The sequence below is a fragment of the Mauremys mutica genome, chromosome 8, assembly GCF_020497125.1.
Source record: "Mauremys mutica isolate MM-2020 ecotype Southern chromosome 8, ASM2049712v1, whole genome shotgun sequence".
NCBI classification, from domain to species: domain Eukaryota; kingdom Metazoa; phylum Chordata; order Testudines; family Geoemydidae; genus Mauremys; species Mauremys mutica.
The window spans coordinates 58492548-58505593 of NC_059079.1; the positions used below are offsets into that span (position 1 = coordinate 58492548).

At 47.1% G+C, this 13046-nt stretch overlaps 1 protein-coding gene across 3 annotated transcripts in view; it reads right to left on the minus strand.

Moving 5' to 3' along the window:
• RALGPS2 (Ral GEF with PH domain and SH3 binding motif 2) overlaps positions 1-13046 on the minus strand; it is a 298932-nt gene that overhangs the window by 24692 nt on the left and 261194 nt on the right. For 2 of the 3 annotated variants that reach the window (XM_045028272.1, XM_045028273.1), the window contains one exon: positions 10257-10349. In XM_045028272.1, coding sequence (XP_044884207.1) covers positions 10257-10349 — 93 coding nt within the window. Of the gene's footprint in view, positions 1-3972; positions 4101-10256; positions 10350-13046 lie in introns of those variants that run through there. The other variant, XM_045028274.1, reaches the window with a different exon arrangement.

Genomic DNA, 13046 nt, shown 5'->3' on the forward strand with positions numbered 1-13046 from the left:
AGATTCGGGTGAAGAAGCCGGCCGTGTTGCTGTGATAAAAGGTTCGGGATGAGAGGCAGTGAGATCGGTGGTCAAATTGACATTCTGGTGAGGAAAGGGAACCACGGTTGTCTCGGCCATGAAGATGCAATCAAGATCACCCTGGCAAGGTCCGTTCGTATCTTTATGAGGACCCTGTTGAGCAATGGTATTGGGGGAAATGCATAAAGCAAGTCCCGGTGGCACGGGATCATGAATGCATCTCCGAGGGAGTGTTTGCCCAGTCCCGCCCTGGAGCAAAAATTGAGGCATTTCGTGTTTTTTGCGGTTGCAAAGAGATCTATGGTTGGGTGACCCCAAGTGCGAAATATGTTGTAAATGATTCCCTCGTCTATCTCCCATTCGTGGTCTGAAGGGAAACGTCTGCTTAACTTGTCGGCAGTGGTGTTCATCACCCCTGGGAGATAAGCAGCTGATATGCGGATGTGGTTCGCAAGGCACCAATTCCAGAGTTTTATGGTCTCTGAGCAAAGAGTGGGAGCGAGCCCCTCCTTGTCTGTTTACGTAGAACATGCAGGCAATGTTGTCTGTCATTATGCGTACATGCTGATTCTTGATCAGTGGTAGGAAGTGGCGGCAGGCATTCCGTATAGCTCGAAGTTCTAGAACATTTATGTGCAGGGAGGTCTTGGAAGGAGACCATAGCCCGTGAACTGTTTGGTGAGAGATGTGGGCCCCCCAGACAGTGAGAGATGCATCGGTCGCCATTATGAGAGTTGGGGAAGTCTGGAGGAAGGGGACTCCAGAGCAGAGGTTGTAGGGACTGTCCACCATAGGAGAGAGTCTTTGACTCGGTAGGGTATGGCCAGGTGTTTGTTTAGTGAGTGCACATTTGGTTTGTAAACCGTGGCCAGCCAAGCTTGGAAGCACCTCATGTAGAGACGTGCATTCTGGACCACGAAGGTGCACAAGGCCATGTGCCCTAGTAGTTGGAGGCAGTCTCGGGCGTTGACCCGGGGGCTCTTGCGAAGTCTCGTAGCCAGTAGTTTTATGGTATTGAATCGGTTGGGTGGGAGAGATGTCAGCCCGGTTGTGGAGTTGAGGCTCGCTCCTATAAACTCCAGGTGCTGGGTAGGACTTAATGTGGATTTGCTTCTGTTTATTTGCAGGCCCAGGGATTGGAAGCAATCGATGGTGAGTTGCATGAAGCGGAGGGCCTCATCGAACGTGGAGGCCTTCAGGAGGCAATCGTCGAGGTAAGGGAATATTATGACCCCTTTTTTCCTGAGGTAGGCAGTGACTGCCACTAGGAGCTTGGAGAAAACTCGGGGGGCAGTGGAAAGGCCGAAGGGTAGAACTCTGTATTGGAAATGCGTTGAGCCGAGGGTAAAACGAAGGAAACGTCTGTGGGCCGGGTGGATAGTGACGTGAAAATAGGCATCTTGTAGGTCGAGGGCTGAAAACCAATCGCCCTGCTCCAGGGCTGGAATTATGGTGGTGAGAGTAACCATCTTGAACTTTTGCTTTTTGATAAATTTGTTGAGGCCCCTGAGGTCGAGGATCGGTTGCCATCCTCCAGTTTTCTTTTCTGTTAAGAAAATAATGGGAGTAGAACCCTTTTCCCTTGTGGCATTCTGGCATGAATTCGATAGCCCCCAGGTGAAGGAGATGTTGTACTTCTTGCTGGAGGTGTAGCTCGTGAGAGAGGTCCCTAAAGAGGGACGAGGAGGGTGGGTGGGTGGGAGGGAAGGAGAGGAAGGGGATAGAATACCCAGTTGTGATGACCTCTAGAACCCACTTGTCGGTGGTAATATTCTGCCATTGGTGCAAAAATGGCTGTAGGCGGTGTCCAAAGATAGTTGTAAGCAGTGCATACACTGAAGTTGGGGCGATGTTTACGAGACCCTCGACCAAAGGTTCAAATCTGCTTATTAGTTGGAGGAAGCTGGGGCATTCTGGAAGAATTGGGGCGACGCCTCTGGTATCTGGATCTCTGGCGTTGGTGTTGCTGTTGTTGATCCTGAGATCTTGGGAACTGCTGAGTATATGGGGGGTAGCGTGGACGGTGGTAAGTTTGATATCTGTACTGTTGCCTTCTGGTTGTAGGGGTTTGGATGCCTAAGGATCAAAGAGTTGCCCATGAGTCCTTCATTGAGTGAAGCACCTCGTTCGTGGTGGAAGCAAAGAGTTTATCACCATCAAAAGGGAGATCCTCTATGGTGCTGTGAACCTCGTGGGGAAAGAGGGAAGAGGAGAGCCATAAATCTCGGCGCATGACCACCGCAGTAGCGGTGGACCTTGCTGCGGTATTGGCTGCATCCAGAGCTGCTTGAAGAGCCATGCGTGATATGATTTGGCCCTCGGAAACTAAAGCTGTAAACTGTTGTTTCTTCTGGTCTGGAATGTGTTCAATAAAGTCCATGAACTTGTTATAGTTTCTATGGTCGTACTTTGCCAGAACTGTGGTATAACTGGCAATTCGAAATTGTAAGGTTGAAGAGGCATATACTTTGCGACCCAGCAGGTCTAAGCGTTTGCCTTCCTTGTTGGCTGGGGTATGGCGGGAATACTACTGTTTGTTCCTTTGATTGGCTGCGTCCACTACCAGTGAGTTTGGCGCAGGATGGGAGAAAAGGAATTCAGAGCCCTTAGAGGGAATGAAGTATTTACGGTCCACTTGTTTGCAGGTAGGCTGGCTTGTGGCTGGAGCCTGCCAGATGGACTTAGCAGGTTCCAGAAGGGCTGGATTGATTGGTAATGCCAGTCTGGATGAAGAAGGAAAGATGCCCATGGGGCCCAATACTGCCATGGTGGTGGGAAAGGCATAGGTGGAGCCATCCAGGGGTTAACGCACCAGGAGCCAGGGTCACGAGGATAGTCTGAGACAATTTTCCTGTGCCCGCGGTTGACAGGAATCCAAGGATGGAATTCTGATTGCATTGAAACATCACCCTGTAGTTCAGACTCCTCTTCACTGGAGGAAGGCTGTTCGGATCCTGAATCATTGGTAAGGGAGAAGCAATCTTTAAGGAAGGATGATTGCATTGTAGGTAACACTAAGAGGTCACTTGGCTGGGTAAACGGCAGCACTGAGGCAGCTGAAGGTGAAGGCTGATAGAATTACTGTGAGGGAACTCGGGCTTACACTGGAGTTCTAAGTCTTGGCTCCGTGCCAAGTAGCGCTGTTAATGCCGGTGCCAGAGCCGATGCTGCGCTATAATAGCAGGCTGCGGTGCCTCAGGGTGGTCCTGGAATGTCGGCACCACGTTCGTCGCGGTGCCGATAGGTGCCATAATTGAGGCAGGCAACTGAAAGCCTGTCGCCTCGGCACCGGAGCTTCGTGCTGCCGCCGAAAGCACAGGAGGGTTTAACGCGATGCCTGAGGAGCCCGGCTTGTCGAAAGTGCTCAGGCGGGGAAGCACTGGTAAGGAGACTGTGGATCTGACCGGAGAAGGTTTGTGTCTAAGGGCTTCTTTTGTACTTGACAGAAGGTGCCCTTGTTTTGCTGCTTTCTTCTGCTTTTTAGCAGTGGGAGAGCTGTGTCGGTGAGCGGAGGCAGAGTCTGCGCCAGGGTCTGAGGCGGACCCTAAGGATTTTTGAAGCAAAATAAGTTTAAGTTTTAGCTCCCTGTCCTTTCTCACTCTGGAGCTTAGTTTAGTGCAGTGAGCACATTTTTGGGGAATATGGGTCTCCCCCAAGCATTTTATGCACTGTGAATGTCCATTGGAGAGAGGAATAGCGTCCTTACAGGAGGAGCAGCGCTTAAAGCCTGTGGAGCCAGGCATGTCTGAAGCGGCTGAGAGAATTTTTTTTTTTTTTTGTAGAAAAAAGGGTAAGTAATACTAACTAACAAGAAACTGTCTAACTACAAGTTATTTTAGGATGCGGAAAGAAATTCTTTAAGGAGTCTGCTGAGCTCTGTCTCAAGCCGGGGACGGTAGAGAAGGAACTGAGGGAACCGGCTGCGCATGCTCACTAGAGGTATATCAGAGCGGGGGGCAGGCTCTGAGCACGCGTGGCTGGTATGAGTACTGCTGCAGAAATCTCCGATCAAAGGCGCAGGGAAGCACCGACACCTAAAGTGGAGCAACCACAGGGACATCTCTCGAAGAAGAACTGACCTTTGGAAATGATAAAGTGACAACAGTCTCAAAGTTTTTTAAGTTATTAAAACTAGTTTAAAAATGAGATTTCTATTTAAAATATCTATTTTTTACTATAATATTTTATAGCAGATTTGCAGAATGAAGTACCAAATGCATGTTCGAAATGTTTGTAAATAATGTGACTTAACCATTACATATCCAATAAAAAAGGAGCATTAGCACAAATAATTACCAAGGGTGATTATTCTGAGTTTATCAGGAGTAAAAGGAGATAGAGTTTACAGCAGAGATTCCCTAACAGGCAATTTAATTAATAGATAGATTAAAAATATTTCCATTCCAAAGTTCACATCAGTTATCCCAATGTTTGTCTTATATTAAGAGATTTTGTATCTCTGCACAACTATCTGGGGGCTGTCGAAGAAATAAACTGCCCTTTAGCCCTCTAACCTCTGTCCATAATTTAAATTAACAAATGCAATACCAGGTACTAGACTAAAAATAACATCCTAAATCCAAAGTCATCATCAACAGTTTAGCATCCCAGCATTCTTCAGTCTCCTTACAATGTGATATAAACAACAAGGAGTCCAGTGGCAACTCCTTTTATCTTGCTGTGTGTACTTTCCATAGCCAAGAGGCAGGGTTTGTGCAACCGTACTCTTTTACCAGCTCTGGGTCAGACACACATAAGCCCTCCTGGGCCACTGCTTAAGTTGCTCAGAACAACTACTTGCCTCCTCCTAGGGCCTCAAGGATTTTCCCCTCCTGGTTGGAAAAACTGGCCCTGCTTGAAATTGATCTTTGGAGGCTCTTTGATGGTGAGCCACTTGGGGAAAACTGAGCTAAGGAGGGCTAAGGCTGGAAGGAAGCAGAGAGCTGAGAAAGAGAAAAAAGGCAAAAAAGCAGAAAGCCCCCAAGTAGTGAAAATAGATAATGTCAGAGATACAGCACATGGGTTTGTGTCAGTGTGTATACTGGGGTGGACAAACTTTTTGGGTCGAGGGCCACATCTGGGTGGGGAAATTGTATGCAGGGTCAGGGCAGGGCATTGGGGTGCGGGAGAGAGTGTGGGGTGTGGGAGGGGGTGTGGTGTGGAGGAAGCGGCTCAGGGCAGGGGGTTGGGGTATAGGAGGGATGTGGGGTGTATGAGGGGGCTCGGAGCAGGGAGTTGGGGTACAGGAGGGGTTAGGGCTCCAGACTGGCACCGCTTACCTCAATAGGCTCTGGGATGGCAGCGGCGTGAACTGGGGCCAGTGCAGGCTACTTGCCTGTCTGCCGTGGCCCTGGCCCCGTGCCGCTCCCTCAAGCGCTGCGGCCCCTGGGGGAGAGGGGGTGGAGGGCTCTGCATGCACGGCCCTTGCTGCGCCTCCAGGTACCTCCCCCGAAGCTCCCATTGGCCGCGGTTCCCCATTCCCGGCCAATGGGAGCTGCGGGGGGCAGTGCCTGGAGGCAAGGGCAATGCATGGAGCCCTCTGTCCCCCGGGGCTGGATCCAAAGCTCTGAAGGGCCAGATTTGGCCTGCAGGCCATAATTTGCCCACCCCTGGTGTATACACTGCTTCCAGAAAAAAAAGGGGGAAAGGGCTACTGAAGCTTCCATGTAGGGGAGAGAAATACCCGCTCCACAACTCAGGAGGAAAGAACTGACATCTGGCCTCACTGGTGAAGCCATCCTTTTTTTTTTTTAAAGCAGCATTTGAGCTATAGGAGAGGACTTTCCTTCCAGAGTGGAACATACTCCAGCTGAACCCCAGGCCAAAAGGACCACCACACATAGTACTTAAGACAGAATGCCAATGTCTTCTGGGAAACAAAACAGGGTCTGGAATAAAACCCTTTTTAATATTTCACTGTGTAAACCTCTAAGGCAGCTGAATGTTGGGGCAGCTAGAGACTTGCCAGCCAGGCCAAAAGTAAAAAATAAGGGCTACTGATTACTTCAGCAAGAGTTCAAAGTACAATTGGTGCTTTTCTGCCCACAAGAGAACTTCTGGAGGTTTCCCCAAAGGATGAGACCCATGACATCCTCTCCTCTTGCAGCTCTGTACAACTGTCTCCATATTAACGTAAAGTATCAGGGAGTAGTCGTGTTAGTCTGTATCCACAAAAACAACAAGGAGTCCGGTGGCACCTTAAAGGCTAACAGATTTATTTGGGCATAAGCTTTCATGGGTAAAAAACCCACTTTTTCAGATGCACCTGAAGAAGTGGGTCTTTTTTACCCATGAAATCTTATGCCCAAATAAATCTGTTAATCTTTAAATTGCCACCGGACTCCTCGTTGTTCATATTGATGTAAAGCACTTAACATGCAAAGAGCTAAGTACCGTATTACTATTTATATTTTTCATATCAGACATGTATATGCCTTAAAAAAAGACCCCTCTCTCATGACCAGTTCATGTCCAGCCCCTTCCAACTATAAATAAACTTATCACCTCATAGTCTCAAGTGATCTCTCTACAATAAAAAGTAACCTGTTTTGTTCCCCTCAGTTGCCTGTTACCTCTCACCTCTCAGACCTCCCCTATCTTCCTAATACAGACTATGGATCTCATCTTATACTAGCAGATATGAGGAACCATTATGTGGTAGCTTTGACTAAATTTGAATAACTGATGTTTGTATTTTATATATTAATATCTACAAGACAATAAGTTGGGGTTTGTCTTACGAAAAGGACAAAGTTCAAACTTTTAACAAACTCATTTCCTGGATATGATTTTATTATGCAATTTTTATCACATGCACCACCTAACCTATGCAATAGAAGATATATCAATTCATGCCTCAGCTACCTTCTAAATACAAATGAAATTAACACAGCTGCAGACCATCTCCAATTTACCCTCAGATAGTTAAACTTCATTCCTGAATCATAACTAAACAAGTATGAGCTGTAACAGGCTCCCTGACAGCCCACAATCAGATAATTAGGACTTAAGGGGCAGGCTGAGGCCTACACTATTCTATTTCACAATAACCCTGCAATATAGGAGATGCCAAGCTAAATCACCACATGGGAGCATCAGAAGGCATTGCACTAATAAGGTCATCAGAAGTACAGATTAAATACCAAAGTCTTGCTATATCTCCATTAAAAGTGAAATTAATAGTTTTTCCTCCCTTTAAAGTTACTAATACATTTTCAGTCTTATCTCCAGTTTAAAGATTCTGATCTGGGAATTATATACTTACCTTTGGAGAAGTATTATTATATGTCCATTTAATGTATACTACTTATCCTCAATAAGACTTTTAAGATAAAAGATTGCTCCCCTTATAGTGTGATATTCATTATTGTATTTTTACTCTGAAATAAATTGTTAATCAACAAGCCATCTATAAATAGAAGTGAAACTATTTTTTTATTTAGAAACAGAATATAATAGCTAGCTATGTAACTCCCCTAGGTTTCCCACTGCCAAGAGTTACTCAGATTTTTTTTTTTAACAACATGTTTATTAAATCTGTTTTAAAATTACTTGTTGAGAAGTATATGCATGTTACAGGTATTATAGTAAAACCCTTTCTCATCCATGTTAGTATACTAGGGGGGAAAAATAGATCAGTGGTTTGAACAATGGCCTGCTAAACCTAGAGTTGTGAGTTCAATCCTTGAAGGGGCCACTTAGGGGATATGGGGTAAAATAAGTACTTAGTCCTGCTAGTGAAGACAGGGGGCTGAACTTGATGACCTTTCAGGGTCCCTTCCAGCTCTATGAGATAGTACTTAATTGATAATATATGGAGATATACTTATTTCCCCCTTTCTGAGTTATCATTTGATATTTTGAAATGGAGAAAACACCAGGCAAGAGAGATTTATAGAATGATGATTCTGTTCTTGGAAAAATACATTATTTGGAATAAAAGCTAAAGGCATCAAAAGTCAGCAACAGGAGCACAAAACATGACATACTGTCAGAAAGGAGGCTTTTTCAATTCTCAGTGCCTCCAGAAAGACAAGCAATACACTTTTGACAATATAATGCCAGCAACAAATTATTTTCTTAATATAATCATTTGTACAGTCTTGTTTCTTTCCATTATTTCCTGCTATTTCTACTCTTAATGAGGCAGATTTGAATATGTAAGTTTTTCATTAATATCACATAAATCTGTCAAAAAATGTACTTCACTAGTTTCAAACTAGGCAGTAACAATTGACAGATTAGATTAAGCAGGACCATTGCTCTCAGCTAAGCAAACTGAATGCCAATTTAAGTGGGGAGAAAAAATAATTAAGTCATGCAAACCTTTTTAGTGCACTAAGTTACTATTATTAAGCTACTGAAGATTTTATAATATTGGGTTTCCCAATGAAATTAACTAGTGTAAATAAATTTGGAAAACACCCAGCTTGTTATATAAATGACAAAAGACAATTTTTAGTGGATTCTTTTTACAGAAAGTAGAGCAGAACTTTCAGAGATTCAAGATCTTACCTTTGCCCTCTGCATGTAGGAAATTTTGTACCACAGACAAACAAGCTAGTCCCCTTTCCAGGATTCCAGAGCACAACTTCTAATTTTCTAAAATTATACAGCTTTATGCAAAGGTAATGACCTAATGTACAGTAACATCTGATAAAATTCACATGGCTAATGAAGACTTGAAACACTGGATAAAGTTACTGCCTAGAAGTGATAGTCACAGTATAGGCTCTACATAGACAACATCAGGGGTTCCCAATTTTCTTCTTCTCTTGACAGATGCATCCACTTCCCCTTTCATGACTACACAGACCACCCTTCTCCCCTTCCACTGGCTATGGCATAACATTCCTGGGGCAAGTACAGCAATTACTTACATAAAAAAGTAGTAATAAGGAAGTATTTAATGTAATTTTAGCTTCTTTCAATGTGATTTAGCAGCTGGAAACAAGACAGGAAAGCCAGCATCACGTGGCAAGCCAGCTCTCTGTATACCACCAGGAAGTGCTCTGCAGCCACTGGTGGTCCACAGACCACAGTTCAGGAATTACTGGATTAGACAGAATAGGCAGGAAGAGTAATCCACAAAAACTGGAGTTTAACACACTCTCCAGTTCTTTACACATTTAAATATTTATATTTGCCACTGTTTGCTTGATTGTTGGGAGGGGAGCAGTGATATATTCTAATCCAGAGGTGGGCAAACTACGGCCTGTGGGCCGGATCCAGCCCCTCAGGGCTTAGGATCCGGCTCGCTGCGCCATCGGAACCACGCCCCTGCAGCCCCCGGGGTGGGGGAGCAGAGGGCTCTATGCGTTGCCCTTGCCTCCAGGCACCGCCCCTTGCAGCTCCCATTGGCCGGGAATGGGAAAACGCGGCCAATGGGAGCTTCCAGGGAGGTACCTGGAAACGCAGCAAGGGCAGCGCACGCAGAGCCCTCCACCCCCCACCCCCAGGGGCCGCAGTGCTTACGGGAGCGGCACAGGGCTGGGGACAAGGCAGGCAGGCAGGGAGCCTGCCCTGGCGCGCACCACTGCCACCCTGGAGCCACTTGAGGTAAGCGGCGCCAGGCCGGAGCCCGAAACCTTCCTGTGCCTCACCCCCCAACTCCCTGCCCTAAGCATCCTGCCTGCACCTTGCACCCCTCCTGCATCCCAAGCCCCGGCCCTGAACCTCCTCGTACACCTGCACCGCTCCTACACCCCAACCGTCTGCGCCCCCTGCTGTACCCCACACCCCTCCTTCACCCCAATCCCCTGCCCTGAGCCCCTTCCTGCACACTGTACCCCCTCCCACACTCCGCACTGCCTCCCACACCCCAACCCGCTACCCCGGCCCTGCATACAAATTTCCCTACCCAGATGCGGCCCTCGGCCAAAAAAGTTTGCCCACTCCTGTTCAAATCAGATATTGTAGGAAGGTTTTTGTTTATAGGTGACAACACAAGATAACCATTAGCATTTTTCTCTCTTTCTTTCCAGGTCTTCTCTAATGTGTTTAATATACAATTTCACTGAGCCCAAATGACACATGAAAAGTAGATGTTCCCTGTATAGCCTATTACAGTGCCTACTTCTATTAAGTTGTATCCATAGAGATGAGACAGACTGACTGAAGGACAGGATAGTGCTCACTTGCAGGTCCTGGATTATTCTGTTGGTCTGTGTATCAGGAAAGGGCATTAACTTTTAAATTTTGGCAGGCAGTGTCGGGAGATGCACTATAATACATACATGTTTTCTCTCTGTAGCCTTCAGAGACTTTGCAGCATAGTAAAAAAGCTGGGTTCCACACAGTGCTGCCCAGTATTTTGTCCAAGATGCTACCTACAGAGAAAGAGAGAGAACAGATTAATGAAACAACATATTTTATGCTGTCTTGTTAAAAATGCATGTACGTTTACCTCATCATCCCACAAATTTCCCTAGGGGAGCAACTGCCCAGGACCTAGCCCAGCCAAAAACAGCTGCCTTTTCACTGATGCTATTTCTAGTTAGATTAAGAATACATGCCCGGGAACACAGTATGAATCAAGAAAGTAGTGCACAGAGGTCTTGATCACTCCTTAATGATCCAGGCATCAAACAAGGTAATATTTATTTCCACTACTTTACCAAGGCTTTTTATTCAATAGTGCACTGACTTTGGGTACAGAAATACCTTTTCTTTTTAATGATATATTTGCCATCAAGGGGCAGCATCAAGAATTAGAACAATTGACTTATTTGGAAATTACTGATTTATCACAAAATATTTGTAATAACACAACTATTAAGACCCATTTTAGCTGCTGTCATTTCAGCACTCATCCTCCATTGAGCAAGGTTGAAAACACAGTTACCGACTTTTCATAACTGTTGTTCTTTGAGATGTGTTGCTCATGTCCATTCCATTCTAGGTGTATGTGCGCAGTCAGAGATTTTTGCCTTAGTGGTATCTGTAGGGTCGGCATTGGTGCCCTCTGGAGTGCCGAGCTCATGCGTCGGTATATTAGGCACCACCAGCCCTATGCCCTCTCAGTTCCTTCTTGCCAACCACTCAAACAGAGGGGCAGGAGGACAGGTAATGGAATGGACAAGAGCAACACATCTCGAAGAAAGGTAGGTAACCATTTTTTCTTCGAGTGCTTGCTCATGTCGATTCCATTCTATGTAACTCACAAGCAGTATTCCTGAAAGTGGGATTGGAGTTCATGGTTATGTGTGTGGAGTGGGGGGCGCGGCAGCACGTGGCTCCATGCATTGCCCCTCTCTGCAAGCACTGACCCCACAGCTTCCACTGCAGTGCTTGCAGGCAAGAGCAGTGTGTGAAGGGAGACCCCTGCCCCCTGCGACCCCGGGGCCGCCCTGGCCGCTTCTGGGAGTGGCGTGGGGCCATGACAGGCAGGGAGCCTGTCTTAGCAGCAGCCCTGCTGGAGAGCACGATCAACTGGGAGATCCTCTAGGATCAACCAGTTGATCGCGCTTGATCAGTTGGTGACCACTGGTGTAGATTGTGTCTGTAGGGGATGTAGACCAATGCTAACCATGCTTGCAATGGCTAGAGATGGAGCTGGGCATGATGGACCACATACATACATGCTGCTATGTGGCCTAACAACCGCAGGCAGGTGCAAGCGTCGGTGAGCATGAGCATTCTCTCTTTACATGAGAAATTAAGTCCGACATGGCTTGGAAATGGGTGTCTGGAAGGAAAGCTCTGGCTCGCATAGAGTTGAGGATGGCCCCTGTGAACTATCCGTTGCACTGGTCTTAGGGTTGATTTCTTTTTCTTTTTATCAGGAGGCCCAGGTCATGGCAGGAGGAATGTACCAGATCGAGGCTCCTTTGCACCTGTTCCCAAGATCTGCCCTTGATGAGCCAATCGTCGAGATACAGATAGACCTTGACGTCTCAGGTAAGCGGCCACTGGTGCCAGGCATTTTGTGAACACTTGCGGGGCTGATGAGAGACCAAAGGGTAGCGCTGTGAATTGGAAATGGTGCAAGCCCACCATAAAGCAGAGGAATCGTCTGTGCCCTTGGAAGATGGAGATATGAAAATAAGTATTCTTCAAGTCAAGGGCAACGTACCAGTCTCCCGGATCCAAGGAGGGGATGATGGAGGCTAGGATGGATGCAAAACTTCACCTTCTTGAGAGACTTGTTGAAGTGCCGCAGGTCCAGAATGGGTCTTAGGCCCCCTTTTGCTTTCGGGATTAGGAAATAACAGGAGTAGAACCCTTTTCCCTCTCATTTCCTGAGGGAACTCTTCCACTGTCCTCATCTGCAGGAGGTTCTCAACCTCTTGAATGCGGAGTTGCTCATGAGAAGGGTCCCTGAAGAGGGACGGGGAAGGGGGGTGGGAAAGGGGCAGCCAAGAATTGTAGGGTGTAGCCCAGGGATATAAAGCACCCAGCGGTGCCAAGTCACCTGCGACCAGGCTGAACAGTAGGGACGTAGGTGGTTGAGGAAAGAATGAGGCAGATCCAGGAAGAAGACTAGGGCATCGCTCTTGAGCGCACCCTCAAAAAGAGCACTTCTAGCTCCTCATGATGTTTCACCAGGCCGGGCTGCACAGGTGAGAAGAAGAAGGGCGGCAACGACAAAAACTCATGTCTCTCTCCCTTCTCCTTGCAGATCCCTGCTGAGGCTGCCAAGACCTTGGAGGAGGGGGTGGCTGGAACTGCTTCCTCGCCAACTGCAGTGTATGAAGACCCAGCAAGCAGAGGGTTGCCCGAGTGTCTTTCAGTCCATGCAGTCTTGCATCCATTTGTTCTGCAAAGAGTCCATTCCCATCAAACAGGAGGTCCTGGATGGAGGACTGCATCTCTTGGGACAGGCCCACGGCCTGAAGCCAGGAACTGCGCCTCATGACCACTGCTGATGCGACCACCCTGACAGCCAAATCGGCCATGTCCCAGGCCATTTGGAGGGAGCATCTAGCCACCTGCCTGTAGTGGGGTGGTCTCCCCGCTTCTGCCCAGAGGGGTTAAAACCAGCCCTGGGAGAAGGCTGGAGCAGGAGAAAAACTGGGCTGATTCGG